Source organism: Pelodiscus sinensis, chromosome 1 (genome assembly GCF_052426305.1).
Source record: "Pelodiscus sinensis isolate ZL-2025 chromosome 1, ASM5242630v1, whole genome shotgun sequence".
In the NCBI taxonomy this organism is placed as follows: domain Eukaryota; kingdom Metazoa; phylum Chordata; order Testudines; family Trionychidae; genus Pelodiscus; species Pelodiscus sinensis.
The window spans coordinates 274751297-274774003 of NC_143052.1; the positions used below are offsets into that span (position 1 = coordinate 274751297).

Consider the following 22707-nt stretch of genomic DNA (forward strand, 5'->3'; position numbering starts at 1 on the left):
ATCACAGCCACTGGGGGGTAGTCTAGACTATATGCCTCTGCCGACAGAGGCATGTAAACTAGGCTACCCGACATAGTCAAAGAGGCCGGGATTTAAATATCCCCGGCTTCATTAAAAAAAAATGGCCACCGTGCTGTGCCAGCTCAGCTGATCGTCGGCACAGTGCAGCAGTCAAGACGCGGATCGGTCGACAAGGGAAGACTTTGTTGACCGCTCCTGTAAACCTCATTTCATCAGGCATAAGGGAGTGGTCGACAAAGGCTTCCCTTGTCGACTAATCCGCGTCTTGACTGCCATGCTGTGCCAACGATCATCTGAGCCAGCACAGTGCGACGGCCATGTTTATTTTAATGAAGCCGGGGATATTTAAATCCCCGCTTCTTTGACTATGTCAGGTAGCCTAGTTTACATGCCTCTGTCAGCAGAGGCATGTAGTCTAGACATACCCTGGGAGCTGCAAGTGGCTGTGCCTGCAGACACTCAGGTAAACAAAGCGTCTGGAGGCCCACCAGCAGCTAATCTGATGAACTGCATCTGGCTTGTGGGCTGAAGGTTTTCCACTCCTGCTTTATATTCTCAATGTATTAGCATATCTGAAAAAAACAGTAAATGATAATGGAAAAACTTAATGGTGTAAGTGTAAATAAGAAAGGGTATGTCTACACTACCCTCCTAGTTCGAACTAGGAGGGTAATGTAGGCATACTGCACTTGCAAATGAAGCCCAGGATTTGAATTTCCCAGGCTTCATTTGCATAAGCGGGGTGCCGCCATTTTTAAAACCCCGCTCGTTCGAACCCTGTGCAGCGCGGCTGCACGGGGCACGAACTAGGTAGTTCGAACTAGGCTTCCTCATTCCACGAGGAGTAATGGTAATTCGAACTAGGAAGCCTAGTTCAAACTACCTAGTTCGTGCCCCGTGTAGCTGCACTGCACGGGGTTCGAACGAGCGGGGTTTTAAAAATGGCGGCGCCCCGCTTATGCAAATGAAGCCCGGGAAATTCAAATCCCAGGCTTCATTTGCAAGTGTGGTATGCCTAAATTACCCCACTAGTTCGAACTAGCGGGGTAGTGTAGACATACCCAAACAAATCAAACAGAAGATGCTTTAGAAAGGTTCATTGGAATTGTAGCCTGGTACAGGCTAACTAGAATAAATGAACCTCTTCTGACCATTGACTCTCAGTTTCTTAGAAACTGAATTCTGGAAGCATATCATGTATTAGCTTTGGTGCAATTTTTTGATATTTACAAGTCCTGGCAATATCTGAGAAACCTTGTTTTCATTTCTGGTCACCACCTCAGCAAACTAATCAATGAGGCATGAACTGCTATCTGCAGTGAAAGAAATGAAAAATAAACCAGAGATAATCCTTCAGTTAAAAGGTTATTCTGTGCGATAAAAGCTATTTTGTTAATTTATTTACTTACTGGTACAGTGAGATAAAGTGAGGGAACAATTAGGGAATTCTAGTTGAAAGGATTTAAAAGGGCAATGACGACTTAATATTTTAGATTATTTGACATTATAGTTAGGTGTATTTTAAAAACTAAAAACATTCTGTGATGAGTTAAATCCTCATTGTTTCAATTAAAGTTTCTGTGCTTTTTCTATGTATCCATTTATAACTACAGGCATACAAATATTATTTCTGAAGAAACAATTTACTCTTTTAAAGTGGATTTGATTGTACATTGTGTTTTGGTGTATTTAGGATCATTCTTTTTATTTAGCTCTACAAATGGTCTGCTATGGTAACTGTTATTAGACTAAACCTACACCACATTTTTACATTTACCATTCTTCAACATTTGCTCAGTTATAAATGTACTATATTAGTGTTCTAGATATTTTAATAGAGAATAGTATAATTTAACAGTTGTGAAATTACTTGGCTGTTTGATTTACTAAAACTAATGAAAAGCTTACTGAAATAAAATCAGATAGTTTTAAATAAAAACATTTGTGGGGAAATGAAAAGCTATATATCAATGATTTGGTCTAGATTTTCAGTACATACAAGCAAGTAACATGGTCTCCAAATTGAGAGTTGAATAATATGTAGGTGCATCAATGTCCATATCGCAATTACCAGACAGAAGAGCAAGGTGGGACCTTCCACCAGTTCCCATAACTGCAAGTATGGGTTGAACATGAACAAGAAACTGTATGATTATCTCCTTCTCTGTAGAGAAGTAGGATGCGATACTAGAATTTTACAAGGCAGTATTACAGACTCTGATTTCAGTGTAAGATGGCATGAGTTTTATTGTGTCCTTGGCTTGTAGGTTGCTGATATATTTGGACTTCCACAATCCCACAGCTCTTGTCAGTTGGGAAGAATCAGGAGCTTTCACCAATAAGAGTAATTTTCTTTTTCTTCTCTCACCTTCTTATCACACTCTCTCTGCTTTGGATCTTCTTGCTTCATCTGCAGGAGGGATCTCTCTATTCCTTTTTCTCTCTCTACCTCATAAACACCGGAGAGCACCGAGCCCCGTGCTTCAAAAAGCCTCGCACATGCGCATGGCGTCACTGCGCATGCGCCATGGCAAAGGGGGGCCCCGCGAAATTATGCTGCCCGGGGCCCTGCAAAACGGTCATCTGCCCCTGCCGGAGAGCTTCTTTGCCCTGCTTTCTTTTCCTTTCCTGATCAAACACCTCCATCAAGCTTCTCTGTACATCTGTAATTCACAAGTTTTCTCAGGAAGTGGCACAGAAATTAACCAAATTTTGTTGAAATTGTGCTGCTGCTTCTGAAGTCAATAGGATCTTTCCTTGGCAAAGGAGGATTGGATCAGGCCCATTCTTCCAAAGCAGCCCCACTTGTTGGTGTCAGACTTCTGCTAGTTCCCTGAGCAACATTGCTGGTCAGGAGATTGGGGGAAGAGATAGGGCAGGAGTGGAGCAAGGGTGGGGAAGAGGTAGAGACTGGGGTGAAGGAGAGGTTGTCCCAGCTCTGTTGTGGCTTAGGAGTAGCACAGGGAGGAGTCACTTGGGCAGAGTGGTCACATGTCCAATACCTCCCACTTATCCTTCCTCATTATTTGTCCTGGAGCAATGCCACCCAGGGCTGACTCTCTTGTGTTTCATCCCTGAACTGTGGAGTTCAGGCTTGTCCTAATAAGTCTAAACTAGCCATGGCAACCCCATCAAAATGGGTTTGCAACTCTTTGGCATCCTGACCCAGTTTGAGAAATACTCATATGGGCAATAGAAGTGAAACTGAACAGATTCTTGTCTATTTTGTGCAACCACTGCTGCAACAAACTCTTTCTCTCTCTCTCTTTCTCCTCCCTTTTCTCTTATCCTCCTTCCTCTGCCTCATTGCTGCTTCCACCTTGTGGAACTGGGTCAACAGCAACATCTTGTGTGCAGCCATGTGAGATACCTCATGCTTTAATGTGTAGTAACATAGACAATAATACAAAGTGGTTCTCAGAAAGAAATGATGACATAATTGGGCCTAAGAATACAAGAGAGCTGGAGATGGATCATGGGAGAAGCCATAAAAGATACTTTAAATAGGATGTATAGGCTGTACAAGAGGGGGATGACTTACGAAGCAGTAGACTGTACTTACAGAGAGGGTATGAATGTGGAAGGAGGCAGCACAGCTGGGGTGAGAAATAGATGGAGACATCATCTTAACTCTCCACCAGCCGTTGCCCTCCTTCAATAGTCAAATACCATGCTTTCTAAGCATAACAAAAGGGAACTGTATGTGCTCCAAGGATCACAGTCTAAGGATAGATGGACAGCTAGACAGGTTACATAAATGAGACAAGATGTTGCAACTAACTCTGCATAGTGCACTGCAAATATAGTATGCAGAGTTAGCAGTACCATCTTCTGTGATATTTAACTTTTATAAATATTGCAGTACCATCTATATGTATACCAAATAAAGGTTCCCTTGTGGAACCTGAACAGAGTAAAATTGTGATAGTAAAATATGCATATGGAGATTTTAGATCTTTTGAGAGTAAGAAAAGTCTTTTTATTCTGTTTTATACAGTGGCTAACATATTGGGGCACTGTTTCATTCCTTAGGTTCCTAGACACTACTGCAACTGAAGTAATAAATATTAGTAATAATAACCTGTTTCTATCTCTAAAACTGTAATGAACTGTTATAAAATACCATGCTTTGGTTCACAGAAATAAAAATTACTTTCATAAAATTGGTATTTAAAATTTGTCCATGATGTACCTTAAAAAAATATATTTCACTTGCTTTTTTAGTGAGACATCTGAGCCTGGAAGAAAATTATTAAACTTCTGAAAATAAAGTATTTAAATCTGAAACATAGAGAACCTTAAAAAGCAGCTGCAGGAGCTGGTGTTACAGTGATCTGTGTAATACATTCTTTATCGTGCTATGATTTCAGAATAACAAATATCTTAATGAGTGGATTTAAACTGTTACGCTTTAATACCTTCGTTGCCCATAGAGGAACATGAAAAAGTTTCTTCTGATTCTTTGCCTTTTAAAACACTTTTATCATACTCCTCTTCTTTTAAGCATTTAAGACTTGATAATTTAATTACGTGCCTATTCAAATGCAAGATCGTATGAACCTATAATGGCTTAAATAATCTGTTTACTAATAATTCATCTAGTAGGTTTTTGTGTGCTTTTGGGAGGGAGAGCAGAATGGGAGGGGGGGAAAGGCCCTTATCTGCAATTACATTTGGTACAGTATTATAAAAGAATAACAATATAGTTCTACAGTCTGCCATTTAGTCCAGTGTTTGTGTGTATTCAGGCTATTGAATTAATCTCACTTTTAACAATAGAAAATAATAGTTTAATAGCTTGATTTTCACTGGCTCTGTGGGACACTGAAATTAGTATTATAATGCAGTGTGTACAGTTTATGTTGAATCTGATTGCTTTAGCAGCAGTCAGTTTGATAGTATCAGGTTCCAACTTGCACTGCTAGGTCAACATGGACCCAGGCCATTAAAGGAGAAAGGTTCAGGGAAAGTTCATTTCTATTGTTTTACCATGGTTACAAAACAAAACAAAACAAAAAGAGGGGGGAAAAAAGAGGAGAAATCCTGCATTTGTGACATATTGCTTCCTTGGCCCTGGAGGTACTATGATCTTTTTCCCCTTAAATTGAACACAGAAATATAAACCTCAATGATTATCTGTTGTGTAAACAAAAGAATATTCTCTGATTATTTTTTAAGTAAAACACAGATGTTCCCTGTTGACTTCTGATGTCATTAAACAAAATGTTTATATTAATTTAATTTGATCTCCTTAACTGTCAAGGTTTAAATTTGTTATTAGGTCAATGCAAAAATTAAAACTTCATAAAAGCTGTTATTGCTGGCTTTTGTTTACAGTAGGTTAAAGTTAATTAACTCACAGTAAATCTTGTAGAATAAGTGTGTTTATTTTCTCTTTAAAATAACCTGTCCATTTTCTTTTTATTGTGGTTATAAAATGAAACAACATTTTCAGAAAAGTATGTGTATCTTAAATGTCACCATGTGTGTTTAACATATATGGTGAGGTAGTAAATTACTCTTAAGGTGCCATTATGAAAATGTGTAAAACCTACAATCTGAGTTTTGGTTGCATACTTAAGAAAAATAAAGAAAGAAAAAAGAGAACATATAGAACAATGTGGATGCTTCAACTATGAGATGTTATACAGCATGAAGCACTTTGTTCTAAGGTGGCACAGTATAATGTTCCAACTGACCTACTATAGAAAATAATAGAAATTTTGTAATAAAAAATACTGTACAAATATTCTACATTATAGGAAGCTTTTATTATTTTTAACTGAAGTTTGTGAGTTATTATACAAAGAAAGAACCATTGTCAGAAATGTATTTTTGAGGAAAAAAGAACCTCATGTACAGTCCCATTAGGTGGTCTTTAGGAGAATTCAGCTGCATCTGCAGTTAGGGAAATATGTCATTTAGGAGAGAGCCTTTATTCAGTCCCTGGTATGTAAGTTACTAAGGGACTAATTTTCCAGAGTTTCCTGCAGCCATATCTCCTCAAACTGTGAATTCACAGAAAAAAATCTCATGGGTTAAGCAGGGTTAGAGCAAGTGAGTGTTTGGATGGGAGATCCCCTCTGAGGCAGTATTGAGTGAATCCTCCAACACTGTGGTGCTGCTGCTCATGATTCTGTCTTCAGAATGAGATGCAAAACAGAAGCCCTGATCACTGTGGTCATTAAAGGAATCTAGGGATGTTAATCCCATCCTACTAGCTAAATTCAAACTTACTGTGAGACTGTGCCTTCCTACCTTTTCTCTGTATTTTGAATTGGATGAGGCATTCACTTCTTGTCATAAATTGTGTGGTTTGGCTCTGCACTGCTAATCAGCTTCAGTGTTTTATTGCAGTAATTGCTGTACTCATTTGTGGGCCTACTTATCCATTATACCTAGATATAATGTATGTATAAAAAGTGTATATTAAGTAAATCTTGTAATGTTCTTTAGCTTTTGTGTGTATGGAAGTTACTGTATAAATGTAAGATCTTTATCATCAGGTAGTCTGGAATGATAACCCAAATATGCTGCTTACTTGAAATGCATTCCGGAATGCAACTTCAGGAATGCAACTGGAATGCATTCTGGAATGTTCAGTGATGTGTGGGCTGTTATATACCATTACACCAGGGGTAGGGAACCTCTGTCACACCGCCCGCATGCTGTTCATCAGGATTAGCTGCTGGCAGGCCGCCAGATGCTTTATTTACCTGAGCGTCTGCAGGCATAGCTGCTCTTAGTGCCCAGAGGCCACATTTTGTGGCTCCCCACCAATGGGAGCTGCAGCGAGCAGTAGAGACCGGGATACTGCTTTCCACAGCTCCCATTGTCCATGAATGGTGAACTTTGGCCACTGGGAGCTGCAGGATTCCATACCTGTGGACACTCAGGTAAACACAGCATCTGGCACCCCACCAGCAGCTAACTCTGACAAACTGTGTGTGGCTCCCGGGTTGGAGGTTTCCCACTCTTGCGCTATACAACATGCTCCATAGCTGACCAAGGCAAGAAGATCTGACAGATGAAAAAGGGTTGAGGTTAGTGTTTCCTGTAAACGGGAAGCTTGTATGGCTGCTCAGGAGAAATTCAAATGCTGCCCAGTTGATTAGAAAGTGCCCACAGCTAAATTTTGTGTTTCTATTGGTGATGCATGTTGGCACATGCTTCAGTGGACATAAAAATTATTACACACATTCATGGACAATATCAATACATGGATGGAAAAAGATGAAAGGGAACCCTGGCTGAAGTGGATTCTGGGTTCATCTAAACTGTCTGTATACCACCTACATCCTCCTCATCAAATATTGTTAAATTTGCTGGGAGGTCTGCGTGGGCTCACCACCTAATTGAAGGTCAAGTACACATCTGAGCCAGAACCTAGAGCAGTGGCATCAACTATGAGAGCCACTATCATTCTCATTTAGGGAAAAGCAACCCCCCCTTGTTTCTTCAGGTGCATATTGTGATGTCTATACTGCAAAAGGGACAGAATCTCTTATCTCCTAGGCACTGTAAGGTTGAGAACCTGCTTCTTTACCACAATGAACTATCGGTCTCTGGTGCCATAACAACCCATAAATATCACAAATGGTATTTGATTTAGTGGACATTGTCAGCTGTGCGAGAACCTTCACCTCTGAGTGAAAAAAGGCAGGATATGCCCAGGTTCTTTCTGGTTTGGCCAGCAACATAGGATATGAAATATTAACAGTGTTGCCAATTCAAAGATCATGAGTCAGCTCACACAAAATAATGAGAACATTTTCTTTTATGGGGGATGCTTTTTCATTTGCTTGTTTCTGAGCTCTTAGGTAAACTCAGGTCACAGTTTTCAAACTTTTATCTGCAACATAAGGACTAGAAACTTACTTTAAGAAAACAAAAGGTAGGGCTTTAGGAAAAACACTGTCAAGAGACTCAATTGTGAGTTGGCCAAACTGCCTTAACACTTGGTTTACTGTGCTCCCAATTTTGGAAAGATATAGTAATATTTTTTTCTTGTGCCAGCTTCTGTTGAGGACATGACAAGGTTTTAAGTATAGAGATCTTCTTCAGGGTTGGGAAACACACTTAGTGCACATCTACATTTAAAATGCTACATTTAAAACTGGTGCAGTTGTACCACAGTAGTACTTCAGTGACGAAGCAATTTTACTGATGGGAGAAGTAATAGGTATATTGACAGGAGATGACCTCCCATCGATGTTGTGCTGTGTACATTGGGGGTTGGGTCAGTATAACTTTAATGCTCAGGGGTTTGGATTTTTTACACCCCTGAGTGACGTAGTTGTTCTGACATAAGTTTATAGTTTAGACTTGGTACAACTAAATACATAGTAGAACATCGTGTTAAGCATAAGGAGATAACACACATTGCAAGAGACCATTTAAGGTGAAGTGGGCAATTAACACTTCTGTAGTTGTAGGACAAAATAGGCTTACTGGACTATAGGATGTTTCAATGATCTATAAATCCAGTGTCTTTGATGAGTCCATGATTTTTAGTGTCTATCACAGTTATGAATTTAAGGTCCTTGGCTTATCTTTTTAAAATGGTGTGTAGGTTTCTTTAGAGGAAAAGAACTCAGAGGACAGATGTGAAGTGATCATTTTGTGAAAATGTTTTTTTTTATTACAGTTTTTTTATGCTACTGGTCTCCAGTGCCATACTTAGCACTCATTTTTGGGGGAGGAGGGAAGTAAAAAAAAATGGGTATTTTTGTCTTCTCATTTCTGTGTGAGTTCATTTGGGAACATAGTGATTGCTTTATTTCACCTGCACAGTTATTATTGGGGCATTTAGTGTTCTTGGTGAGGTACAGCACGTTGTGAGAGGCCTATATAGGAGTAATGAATCCAGAAAGGTATGTTGATCACTGTAATAGAGAAATCTTTGCTGGTTTACCTGTTGTTATGGATCTGGTGTCACTTTGAATTTCCCACAAACTGCAGAGGTGTTAACTAGACACTCCACCTTGAATGGTCTCTTGTAGTAAGTTTTAGCTTTTTATGCTTAACAATCTTTTCCATCTTGTATTTAGTCATGATGTTCTGATTACCTTTCCCAACCTGATGAAAAGTTCTGCATAATCTCAAAGGTGTCTCTATCACCAACAGAAGTTGGTCCAATAAAAAGTATTTTCACACCCATATTGTCCCTCTAATATCCTAGGACCAACACGGCTACAACAACACTTCAAATTCCTAATTTTAGGCACAGAAAGAAGTAGTTTTAATTACTATAATTAATTATTTGTATTTCAATAGTATTTAAAGATCCCAGACAAAATCTGGGCTTATTATTCTAGGAGCTATACAAACAAAGCAAAAGGACAGTCTATATATCTAGCATATATGGAGCTTGTCCAGGCATTTGGTGTACCACCAAGCACCACACTATAGTTCCAGCCAGTGGCCACAGGCCCTCCGGAGAAAAGTATGCTACTGGTCTCCAGTGCCATACCTAGCACTCATTTTTTTGGGGGGAAGTCATTCTTTTGCATGAAATTCTTCACACCCTGACATAAGATAAAACAAATTGAAAGTATCCCAAATAGAAGAGGAGTGGAAAGTCATGAGAATTACAATGCATTCCCGTGTTCTTTTGCTTTGAGATTTCTTTGTTGTTTTGATGAATGTGTGGTATTTGTTAAAACCACACGTGGATATAACAGAATTTTTCCATTATAGCATGGCAGTGATGTGGAGTGAATAACAAAAATATAGTTTCTATACTTTCTTTCAGAATGAGTGTTAGAGGTGGAGCTGGTGGTTTAAAAGGTTTGTAAATAATCCAGACATGAAAGCAGAGCAAATCCATGATTAAGTAGTTTAGATTACATATTAAAAGAAACTTCTCAGTAACTGATTTATGTCCTTCCTTAAAATGTAAAATTCATTTTAATAACTTCCTGTTCAATCCTTCTACATGTATCTTTACAAAATAGGAGCTATCTATATAAAAAAAAAGTTACTGGTGAGGTTACCATAGATCAAAATGTATTATTTGCACAACTCTTTATAGAAATGACTGGTTATTACCTCACTGGTGTCCTAAATAACACTCTGGCAACACATATATTTTTGTTAGGGAAAACTTTTTATAAAACTGTTTTGGAACATATTTGACCATAGCCTATATTAATAGATGTCAGCAAATTTGGGAACATTTTGGTTGTAATCATTGACTGAATAGCTTTGGGGAGATAGTTAAATACAAATTTGAGCCTTTATATTTCATCCAGCAGCTAACTTTGAAGCAAGATAATATCATAATTTAATACATTAAGTACAACAAAAGTAAACATTTTTACCCTTATCTTTAGCTGAATCAGTTTCTTAATTCCAGTTTTCTTAAGGTTTTATCATTCTTTTTCAATATCCGGAATGTACTCGATTGAAATTCTGTATTTCCTGTGTAGGAGAAAATTCTACTCCAATTTCTGTGGCCACAGAGAATGAGTGTGGATCTGCAATGAAAGGGGGGTTCTCTCTGGGTTATGCAAATTGTACACAAAGAGAGAAAGTTGACAAGAGGCAAGACAGAGGATGGTGAGACAGGTCTTTCACTGAATGGAGTTTCTGGCTTATCTTCCATCGGGAATGGATGGTTGCTTCAATCAGTTGTCTTCCTCTTCCCTTACCTTCTTTTATCTCCCAGGCCAGCTACTTAGGCTGGTCAGCACATGAGGATTTTGTCCATGCTACATACTTGCAAATGTATCAGTTTAAAGCTTTATTTGTTTTGCTATTTGTGGTTATCTGTGAGTCTCTTTATATGTATATTATAATGATAGACACTGTGACCTATTTCAGAAGTAACTTTTTGCCTAATCTTCTTTTCAGTTAAATGTGTGTAGTCTTTCTCCATCAAGAAAAAGCTTTCTTAAATTGATCTTCCAGCATGTCTTAAAACATGTATATATTATCGTCTTAATTCTCATCTCACATGAATGTAAATCAGAAGCAATTACACTCCTCCTCTTGTCTACCCAGCTATCTATTTAAACTACTTCCAACTTCTCCTACCATTATCATTGTTTGTTCCCTGTGTGATATACTCCTATTTTGTATGCAAAACAGCAGAAGTGGGTTTATGAATGCTCTTAAAGAGGGGAACACCCATATTTACACTGTGATATTCCAGCAAGCAAGACTGCCGATCCAGATGAGCACCAGCGTGGCTTGCGCTTAGGGTACATCTACACAGCAGGGCTAAAGTCAGAATATGCAACTTCGGCTACATGAATTGAATAGCTTAAGTCGAAATAGCTTAATTCGGCATTTGGTGCTGTCAACACAGCAGGAAGTCGAAGGAAGAACACTCTTCCTTTGACTTCCCTTTTTCCTCATTAAATGAGGGTTACCATGAGTTGGAGCAAGAATTCCTCCAGCCTGGCATTATTTTGAAATATAGGCTTGTAGTGTAGACACGTTAGTTATTCCGAAATAACGCTGATGTGTAGACGTACCTTCAGTATTTTATTTGTAATAAAAGTGGTACAAGAGCTCAAGTAATTGGGTGCTGGGGCCAACACTATTTTTGCATTCATAACTGATACAGGAATCCCCGAATGAACTATTAGGTCTAGGGATGCTGGGGTTCAGTCCTGACAAACGCTGGTACAAATTAAGCTCACTGTTTGCTCTCCAAAAGCCATGAATAGAATAGCTGTCAATAGTTGCAAGTTGCCACACAGTTCATGCAAGCAATCACATTTATTTTTAATGGGAAAACAGAGAAAAGAACCTTCAAAACAGAGGTGTGTCACTCCAACTTCAACATCAGGATCTGGTAAATGTTAATCCTTCCATCCTTCCTGAAGGATTGATCCCCCACCTCCTCTGGTCTGCAGCCCTGTCTGTTTGTTTGTTGGGTCAGTAAGAAGGCCCAGAGACAGTTTTAAGTCAAGCAATTTATTCTAAAGTCCTTTCTGTGTATGTTTGGCCTCTGGCCAATCCAGTTTGAACTTCCAAGCAGGTGGTACCTCTCAGGGGGTGATTAATACCCTGGATGATTTTTCTTAATCCCCACTCACTGTTTTTAGTTCCTAGAAGAGCTGTGGTAGCTCTCCTGCACCAGGAAATATATGTCCACCATTCATTTAAAACAGTGAGCCCCCAAGATATTGCAAGGGGTTGCAGTACCTGTTACATCTAAAGAGATGACATTCAATCCCAGCCCACAGTAGCACAGAAACTTAATACAATAAGGTCTTTCAGTGATGTTGGAAGAAATTACCGTATCTATCATACTGTCTTCATTTCGTTGTCTAAATGATCAGCCATGAAGTAGTTAATATTGACATTACCATATGTTCACAAAGATTTAGAAATGCCACTCTCATGGGATTAATAGTATCTGAGGGAGCTCATATATTTGTCATTGTTTCAGGCTATCTGCAGACTCTAGCAGACAGAACTATGTCACACTAGGTTCATATTGGAAGGTTTTCAACTCAGGAATGAGAGCTAGATTCTTTTTTATTTAAATTTAAAATTCACAGATTCTTTGAATGTGAAATTGTTTTGATTCTTATGTAGGTGCATAATACTGTTAGAAGGAGAAGATTTTTTACTTATTTAAAATGGAAAGTCTATTGTGTTATTTGATTGAATATATTTGTGGGACATGATTACCCTAGAATCCTGCTTTTATCTATTTCTTTATAACTTTAGAAATGGAATATGAGGGATATTGTACTCTTTTGTTATATTATTACTAATAGTAGAGAAGCTACAGAACATTTTTGATAAAATATTTCAAAACACCAAAGAAAAGTTGGTGAAGATGTATATTTTATAAACTATGGTTGATTTAATTTACAATCTTCTTAAATTATTTCCCTTCATGATTTCCAATACTTGTACTTTCTGTCACTGTTGCATTCTCTTCTTATTACTTGGACAACTTTTTTTTTTTTAAATCAGACTTCATTACTTAATTTTAAATGAAAAATACTCATTGAAGTATGATCAGGATGTAAATAATCTTTATTTCACATTAATTTTAGTCCATCGCTTAATCAGATATATTCCCTTCTATAAATTGGATGGCGATGATGTAATAAGCAATTTATATCTCACTTTATATATTGTAATAAGCTGCAATATCAAATATTTCACATGAAATTTGAATCAATATTTTTAAACCACGGTTGTAGCATTTCAACCAATGGAAAATGCAGCAGTGAGCTGCATCACAGCAACCTGTGACTTTATAAACCTACAACCCAACAATTAACTATTATTTCAATATTTTCAATAATATGGAGGGGGGCTAGCATGCTAACTGTTATCTGTTAATCTGATAGGAGAACCATAATGTTTGAGTAATCTTCCTCAAATCTGGTACCCATGACATCATAGCAAGAGGCAAAATTCTAAATATTATGGCTTCCACCAATCCTCCTCTTAGGGTATGTCCAGACTACAAGTCTCTTTTGAAAGAGAGCATCTAGACTACAGCGAGCTGCTTTTTCGAAAGAGAGCACCCAGGCAGTCTGGATGCTCTCTTTCGAAAAAGCACAGTTTGCATTACATAGCACCTTTTTTGAAAGAGCACTTTTGAAAAAAGGCGTTATTCCTCATAAAATGAGGTTTTCCGCGGTTGAAAAAACTGCCGCGTTCTTTTGATTTACTTCCAAATGAATGCGGCAGCAGTCTAGACCCAGGGGACGTTTTTTCAAAAAAAGGGCACTTTAAAAAAAAAACCAAACAAACCCTGTTGTCTAGACACACCCTTATTGTCTTAGTCAGATAGCAGACATGCTTGCTACCGTAGATATCCTGTCACACTGATTGCTATGAAGAAAACAACATTTGTTAATGGTGACACACGGTCTATGAGATACTGCAATTATTTCCAAAACATGTCAGGAAATATCTGTGCTATTTTTGTGGTAACTGTTGGAAAAATGTTGAGTATTTAATGGTGGCCACTGTGTTAAAGAAACAATCTGGTTTAATGCATAAGACACAGGGCATAGGACCAAGACATGAGTTCTACCCCAATTCTCTTAGGGCTTGACTACACTACAAAGAAGATCAAAGCTGCTGCAGTTTTGTGAAGATGTGCTAATTCAAACTGAAAGGGTGCTCCCATCAACACCAGTAATTCTGCTCCTACGAGGAGTTAGGCAAGTCGAAGGGAGAGTGTGCTCCCATTGACCTTCCACTGTTTGCATGATGCCAAAATGCAATTTAAGTTATTTCGACTTCAGCTATGCAATTATCTTAATTCAATTTTATCCCCTAGTGTAGACTGAGCCTCACTGCTTTGCTAAGTGACCACTGAATATTTGTGCATCTGTTTTCCTTCTCATCCATTGATTTGCATGTGTAAGGTCTTCAGGGCATGGACTGCTTCTTACTATGTGTTTGTATGGGGAGTCCAACTTGAATTGGGGAGTTAAGATATTGCAGTAATGCAAGTATGCCTAGAATTTTCCAGATATTTTCAAGAAAAAGTTTGGTATGACATGCGACAAGCTTAGGAGAAGCCATGATATATGCAGGGTTGGAGGGTTGGAGTTCATAGCAAAGGGAACAATCTATTGTGATCTTCTGTAACTACCAAAGACATTTAATATGTCTATAATCAATTAATAAGCTGGTACTGCACTGTGCACCAAAGATTCATTTCTCAGTAATTTAGTTTTAAAAATAGCAGTAATATATTATCGAGTATGTAGAATATTATTGCCCTTTCACTTTTTGAAACAACTCTCATGGCAGAGTCTCACCCTTTCAAAGATCACTGGTTTGTTTCTTTTTCCTTTGTGAAGATTTTAAAATGTACCTCTGTACTTTATTTTTTTTATCAGCATTGTTTGCTGTCTCAATAAATCCTTCTAATACATCATGAGAAGTTCAACACTAATTATTGCGTGAGAACATTTTCTGCATAACTGTGGGAAGAAAAATAAATTTAAAGTAATTGCCCCAAGAGTTTTATTGTTTTATACTACTACTGTAAGTAACAAGAACACAAAGTAATGTTTGTTTTACTAACTGCTAAAGTAGAAATTTCTTTAATCCCAGGATTACGTTCTTGCTTCTTTGTTCTTGGACATGCTTTCAGTTAACTAAAATTGAAGGTACACGTTTAAGTGCAAGACCTGAACAGGCATAAATTAATATCAAAACATGTTGTCTTTCTCCTTTAAAATTGTAGTGCAATGCATTTGAAATATTCTGAAGGATGGCAGGCTTACAAATCAGGCTTTTTCAGACCTGAGGAATGAAGTTACATGGTGGTTTGGTCAATCCTTTTGAAGTTTTGCTTTTATATTAGGATTTTATTGGCAAGTTGATGCTTCATATGGTGCTCATGAATCGTGCAGGTACAGCACTGGCAGCAGCAATGCAAGGTATCCTAGGAAGGAAGGACTGCTTCTCATGGTGGGAGAGTTTCTGTGCCATTCAGTTATTGATCTCTTTGCTGAAACCAGCGAGGTTTTCTCTTGGCACCAACATTGGTAGTGTCACAGAGAAACTTACTCTTTGGGAGCCGGGCTGTGCCATCAAAATTCATTTCACACAGGATACCAGGGTATGTCTACACTACCCTCCTAGTTCGAACTAGGAGGGTAATGTAGGCATACCGCACTTGCAAATGCAGCCCGGGATTTGAATTTCCCGGGATTCATTTGCATAAGCGGGGAGCCGCCATTTTTAAAACCCCGCTCGTTCGAACCCCGTGCAGCGCAGCTACACGGGGCACGAACTAGGTAGTTCGAACTAGGCTTCCTAGTTCGAACTACCGTTACTCCTCATTTCACGAGGAGTAAAGGTAGGAAGCCTAGGAAGCCTAGGAAGCCTAGTTCGAACTACCTAGTTCGTGCCCCGTGTAGCTGCGCTGCACGGGGTTCGAACCAGTGGGGTTTTAAAAATGGTGGCTCCCCGCTTATGCAAATGAATCCCGGGAAATTCAAATCCCAGGCTTCATTTGCAAGTGCGGTATTCCTACATTACCCCACTAGTTCGAACTAGCGGGGTAGTGTAGACATACCCCCAGAGAGCCAATAAATAGTAAGGGCTGTTGATAAATGTTCATCTGTACGATATTCATCCAACTGCATTGAGGTAAAAGGCTCCATATGCTAGTATCATTCCCTTGCTCTTTCCAGTTTCCCCGATCCTCCTACCAAGATGTCTTCCTACCACACCAGATTTTTAACCACTACAATGCTGCCTAACATAAAAAGCATTTGGGGTGTAACAGCAATTCCCTGATGTTTTGCATGCCGAGTGTCTCCTCACTGAGAATGTTAGCACTTAAAATGACACTGCTTCTTGTAGAGCATAGATGAGACTTGGAAAAGTAGCTAATTCATTATTGCTGCTGTTAATAAGTGACACTAGAAGACTATGAAGAAAGAGGAGAAAGAAAGAGCAGGTTAGCACTAAAGACTTGGAAAGTGTACTATAAAAGCAGTAGGAAAGGGCTTATTGAATGCAAAAAGCATTTAAGGACATAATTTCTTCCCTTGTTCCCTTGCAAAGGGACCTGAGTTTGGACCAGATTCTTTTCTTTGATTGTAGCGCACTTATAGTTGAAGGTCTGGAGATGCACTTCTGCCAAACATGGTAAATGTAATGGATTAAAAGAAGACAGACAATCTATTTGTGGACCATACCCCACTGGCAGGAACATTTATACCAATTAGTAAGTGGAAATATGGCCCTGTATATAGAAATTTAGCCTGAGAGCAGTGAATTGTGGTTAGTGCTAGTAGAGAGCAGCTTAAGTCTTAAAAAAGACTTAGAAAAGTCTTTAAAAGATTATTTTGACATTTTACTTTTGCTGAACTACAGAAAAGAAAGATACAAGAGCATTTAGCGTTTCTCCATTCCTACAGCTCCTTTAAAAAAGGGACAATTATGATTTTTCCATTACATACATATTACATATACACATAATATAAAGGATTTACAACCTTGGCGGCAAATATAAAATAGAATTATAGTAGTTTAGAAATTTCTTAGTGAAACAAGAGTATAGTATAAATAATAACTTTAAACTATAGTTATTACATAATCAGTCACTAGGGCAATCAGTGTATGCTTGCTTAGTCCAATCAAGAGTGTACTCATTTTAATTGGGTACTGCATACTCTGCAGTGACTCTAAATTAGGTCTTCCAGACTTATTATTTTAGAAACTCGACATTTGTTTACTTGAATTTTCATAATTAGCAACTATTCCTTAACTAGATAAAAAGTGTAAGTTGGCTGTTTCACAATTTAAAAAATGTTATCAGAGAAAAAGAGAACTAGCCCACCTGCTTAAATTGGTTTTGAATCAGAAAATTAAGGCTTCCTCCTGTGCAAACTTGCTTCAGAAAGTTGCCCTCTCAGGCTAGTTTGTGACTTTGCAGCAATTCCTCTGTATGGCATAGCATAGTCAAGTGCTGCTTCAAGAGCAGTAAATGGAAGGAATCAAAAAAGCACAGCACAGACTGCTTCTCCTATGTGCCCAGATCCGAGGTCTGGATAGCTCACACGAATCTATAAGGATCTTACTTTCCTTGAATCCCTTGGCTAGGCCTCACAGCCTGTAGCTCAGTCAAGTCTGTTGACTTCACTGGAATTGCTTTTGTCAGAAAGAACTACCTTCTGAAAATGAAACATCGCAGATCTGGTCATTTACGTTTTAATGAGTCTGAAGACCTCTCCTAAATACTGCATACATAATGTGCTCTATTATAATGAGGTAGAGCAACCCATATGTAACCCGCACACCTAATGTGGTTTACTGTCCCATGTAGTGGCACTTAGACCACTTACAGTGACAGCTAAGAACAAGAGAGCTCCACAGCCTAAGCTGAGCACCAGCTAGCTTTCTAGCTCAAGCTGTAGCAGCTACTACACTAAACTCCAGGGGTCCAAGGTTCTGATCTGCCTAGTGGTTACATGTAGGTTATGCAGGGGTGGCCTGTGACTATAGGCGGAGTTGGCCACCACCTGGGACATCTGGTGATGACATCATGGGGTGCCTGATGATGACGTCAGTCCATTGATGGCCCTGCAGGTGGGGGTGCCGATCGTGTGTTTTGCCTGGGGCACCAGCTGCCACAGCTGGCCTTGGGCCGCTCCTGAGGTTATGGCTTATATGTTGATGTCAGATTGCTGCAATACCCAGGCTCACAGCTGGGAGTTGAGAGGAGTGTCTCCACTGGCATTTAAATTGAGCCATTATAGTTTTCTACCACAGCATAATTTTTTGGGGGAGCTTGGGGGCATGTATGTGAATATTTAAGATATCCTCCACTGAAGTCAGTTGATTTTTGTGTGTGATTTTAATCAGTTTCAGGTGTTCTCATGGTATATAGAACATTCCAGAGAATGTGCAGATTTTTGATTTGCTGCTATGATGTCCCAGTGTAGTATCACTGTAAAGCAATCTTGTTCTTATGTGGATCTTTTTCAGATGTAGTAGGAAAAAGGATTTTTGTTTATCTTTTGAAAAGGAAAAACAAAACAAAAAATCCTAGGTTTACAATTTAATAATGACCTACATTCAGGACATTAACTGAGAAATTAATGACCAGTTAAGGTTAATGGCCCAAGGCCCTGAGTCATTAAACTCCAAGGAAATGTACTGTACTTTGATTGTCATTAGTTTATTGGAAATGGGTTGTAGATTTTTTTTAAATGTGGGTATTACCAAACATGGGAATAATCTGATGTTCACAGGAAAAGTGGGTGTTTTCTTATCTGCTTCTAGGGTTGCCAGATGTCCAGTTTCGAACTGAACAGTCCAGTATTTGAGCTTTCTGTTGGGAATCAAATTGAAAAAATATAAATGCAAAAATATAAATGTCCGGTATTTTCTAAATAAGATGTAATGTATATTGTGATGTAATGTCAAGTGTGTCTGGTATTTTTTGTTGAAACTATCTGGCAAACCTCTCTGCTTCTTACTGCTGTTCCAGAATAGATAGCACTTCCGTTACAGTCAATGGGATTTTGGCCTATCAGGAGCTGAGCAGCTAATTGTCCCTCTCCCCCCCACACACACACCTCTTACTCAGAGATAAATGGGACTCCCTTATATTTGGTATAGTCTAGAATAAAACTGCAATGTGAAAAAAAGGCCTGACTCTGAAGTCATCTGTAAATACCCCCAAGTAGGTAGTTACAAGAATGTATAATAGCATAATAGTTTGGTCTGTACATGGAAATGTGCACACTTTGGTCAAGGTTGTGTTGAATATATATTCACATGTGGGTAGGTAGTAAATATTTTCATTATAACCCATGTCTAATTTGTAGGCTACTTACACAGCCCTGTAGGCGGAAAGTCATTTATGTGAGCAAAGGACAAGGAATGCTTAAACCCAAAGCTCTTTATTTATTCACATTGGGGATATGTATGCTGCTATGGTGACAGTTGCTCAACAGTGTCCTACAAATAATTCCAAGTCCTTTCTGATGTAGTACATTTAAAGTAAGGTGACTTAGTGTGATTTTCACTTTAAATAGAATAAGGGTTAAATGATAACTTGACTTATCTTTTAAATGACAAAAAATAAAGAAATTGCAAGACCTTTTCACACATTAGATATGTATTGTCATTTATCATCTAGATATCAGGCTAGCAGTGCAAAGTAATAAAACATATCATCGAAAAATGTGCTATAGGTCTGAATCACTCTTTCATTCCACCTCCCAGCTAACTGTAGTATTAAATCAAACAAGCAGAACATTTCCTTAGGCAGCCATTGCCTTTTAATTTCCTGAAGAACCTTAAAATATCATTCATTACAAGTACTACACATATTTGGTTTTTAAAAGTCTCATAAATCAATAGCAAGCTGACTGTAATAATTATTACAAGTTAGTGCATAATTTTCGTGCTGAAGGCTGCATGCAGAACTTTAGCATATGCAAACGAGGCAATTCAAACTGTGTATAGATATTAATATGAAGAAGCAGGTAACGAGGTGCAGTCTATGAATTATGCATCAAGAGCGGCTGATCTTCAATGAGGAAAATGAATTCAGCATGTAATCTAATTAGTGATGGAAGTCTATTACATCTAACTGCAAAAGCAACCGTCCTTGAAACAAATTTATTTACAGTCCATGTTACCACTTGAAACAACTTTGAAATGATGTGTAAGACAACAGCTTAATTGTAAAAAAATTTTGTTTGTTTGTTTCAGTTCTAGACCTGGAAGGCCTCCTAAGAGGACTCAAAGTGTCACCTCCCCAGAGAATTCTCATATCATGCCACACTCTGTCCCAGGTCTAATGTCTCCTGGAATCATCCCTCCAACAGGTAGGACTTTTAGCAATGCATTAGCATTTGTAACCTTATGTCTAGTTGATTTATGTCCATTTGTTTAGTAATCACAAAAATTAAAAAATGGAAAAAAAACAAAATGAACACCATAATATTACATAATTTGTGCTGCAATATGGAGTATTATACTGTCATGTCAATGTATTGTCTACTAGAAAGGCTAGTGGCACAGCATTTTACAAAACAAACACTTGAGTAGACAATGGACCTTTATAGTGTTTTTTTATTTTTTTAAATACTCCTTTGAAGCATAACATTCTGATCTTACTGTTTTTCTCCTTCATTGGGCAAACAATGATTCCCTCAGTCCTTGTGTTTTGAATAGATCCTCGTGACTGCTCTTTTTTTGCCTCTTTGTCTGGCAGTTTGTACAACAGGTGGTATCACCAGGAATGTGTCTGCCTCCAGAGAATTGAGTTTATTAGTTTGAGTAAATACTTGTTGCATAAACATTCCTTATGTTTTCTGACACTCAAATCATGTCCATGTTATATGTCAATGGGAAGAATGTCTGCTTTCCTTTTGATTATAGTAATGTCCACTTAGGCAGCATTTTGCCACTTAATTAAACATCTATCATCCTTTTTAAGATGACAAGATAAACATTGTTGATTCTGCTGGTCTATGGAAATAGTACCATGTTCCGAGGATAGTCTCGCTGGAATCAGTAGGAGGGGCCTACTACTGTACATAGAGCAAATCAGTTTAGATGGAAGATCCTAATGGAAGAGTTGCTATGGAACCTCAGCTCTCACCCTCATGCCATCTCCTTACTTTTCAGGCTAGCAGGAGCCCCTTTATCCTCTGCAAGGCTGATATGAATTCCCCCACTCCTTCCCCAGGTACCCACTTACTTCCTCATCTTCATCTTTAGCACTGACCTTCTCTTCAGCAAGAGGCACACTGCTATAGACAGATTTAAGTGGAAGAGGAGGAGGAGGTGGCTGTAGGATCACAAAGCAGCCTTGAGAGGAATAAGAGATTTTTGTAAGGCTAAAGATTGGGAGGGAGAGAGATAAGGGATACAGGGAATGGTGGCAGGAAGACATTTGGGGAGAAGATATGCAAGAGTGAGACAAGGTGACATGAAATGGCGGAGGTAGGAGAATGTTGGGCAGGCAAGACTGACAACATCTTGTGGGTAAACAGAAAGAACTCCTGATGGGCAGGGTAGAGAAAAATGGAGAATCAGTATTAGAGAAGTAGAAGAAATAGTAGGAGTGAAGAAAACTGGTTAAGAGGAAGTATGGTGGATTCACAGAGAAGAGTGGGAGGGAAAGAAAATGATTTTGGAGAGGAAATGATCAAAAAGGCTAGAGGGATAGACAAATTTGTCACAGGTGGAGTGAGAGAAAGAAGAAAATCAAGGAAGTGCAATCGGAGGAGAAAGATTTGTACAAATTATGTGATGTGAAAGAAGTCAGAGGAAAAAACAGAAGGGAAAAAAGGAGAGGAGGTAGATTAGAGAAATCAAAAAATCAAACAACATGATAATTTTTCATCTTGTATTGAAAATTTTTTTGGGTGAGAGAAGCAAATCCCATTTTTTGTGTCAGGGTTTCTGATCTTTCAAGCAATAATTTAAAGTAAACTATAATAATTATCTATATAGTCATCAGATCCTCTCTTGCCCTCCAAAAGTATCCAGGATAACAATTTAATCATAAATGTAATAAAACATACACTACCAGATTTTTAAAAACACCATATAAAATTGAATGAAGGGGTCCAGATAAATAAAATACATTAAAGGGAAATGGTTTGGAATGGAAGGCTGCAAATACAGAGAGAACAGTGGTGATTTTAGGGCATCTTTTCTGAGGATGGGAGCACCTTAGGTTGCTTCATAAATGTGTAGTCAGATGGTGAGATCCTGGAATAGTAGGTGGAGTATGAATACAAATACTTTCAGTACCATGCTCAAGGGATAGGTCTTGTAAACTTCAAGAGCCAGCACATGAACTTCAAGAGCCAGCAAGTAAAAGTCAATCCACCATTTTAAAGGCAGCCTAACATAAATATGGCGGGCTTAAAATATGATCACGATAGCTCAAATGAGTGAGCAGTTGCACTGCTATATTCGGAATCAGCTGCAACTGACTGAGCAGCTCCAGGGAGAGGCTTGCCAAGAGGGAATTACAATAATTGTAATTAACACTGTTAGTGCTGATAATGAAAACATACCATTTACATGCACTGAAAACTCATATGTTAAATTTTCTTCACTATATTTTTCTTCACACATTTCTTAGTTAAAATGTTTAAAAGTTTGGGGTTTCCATAAGGATAGGTATTTGTCTATAAATAAAACAAAATAAAATCTAGTGTTTTTTCATTAGTTGATTCTCCACCTTTCTTAATTTCCTTT

At 38.4% G+C, this 22707-nt stretch overlaps 1 protein-coding gene across 7 annotated transcripts in view; it reads left to right on the forward strand.

Annotated features, from left to right (window-relative positions):
- The window catches only part of DACH1 (dachshund family transcription factor 1), a 486010-nt gene that overhangs the window by 165356 nt on the left and 297947 nt on the right, over positions 1-22707 (forward strand). For all 7 annotated transcript variants that reach the window (XM_075918909.2, XM_075918912.2, XM_075918907.2 and 4 more), the window contains exon 2: positions 20200-20315. In XM_075918909.2, coding sequence (XP_075775024.2) covers positions 20200-20315 — 116 coding nt within the window. The remainder of the gene's footprint in view (positions 1-20199; positions 20316-22707) is intronic.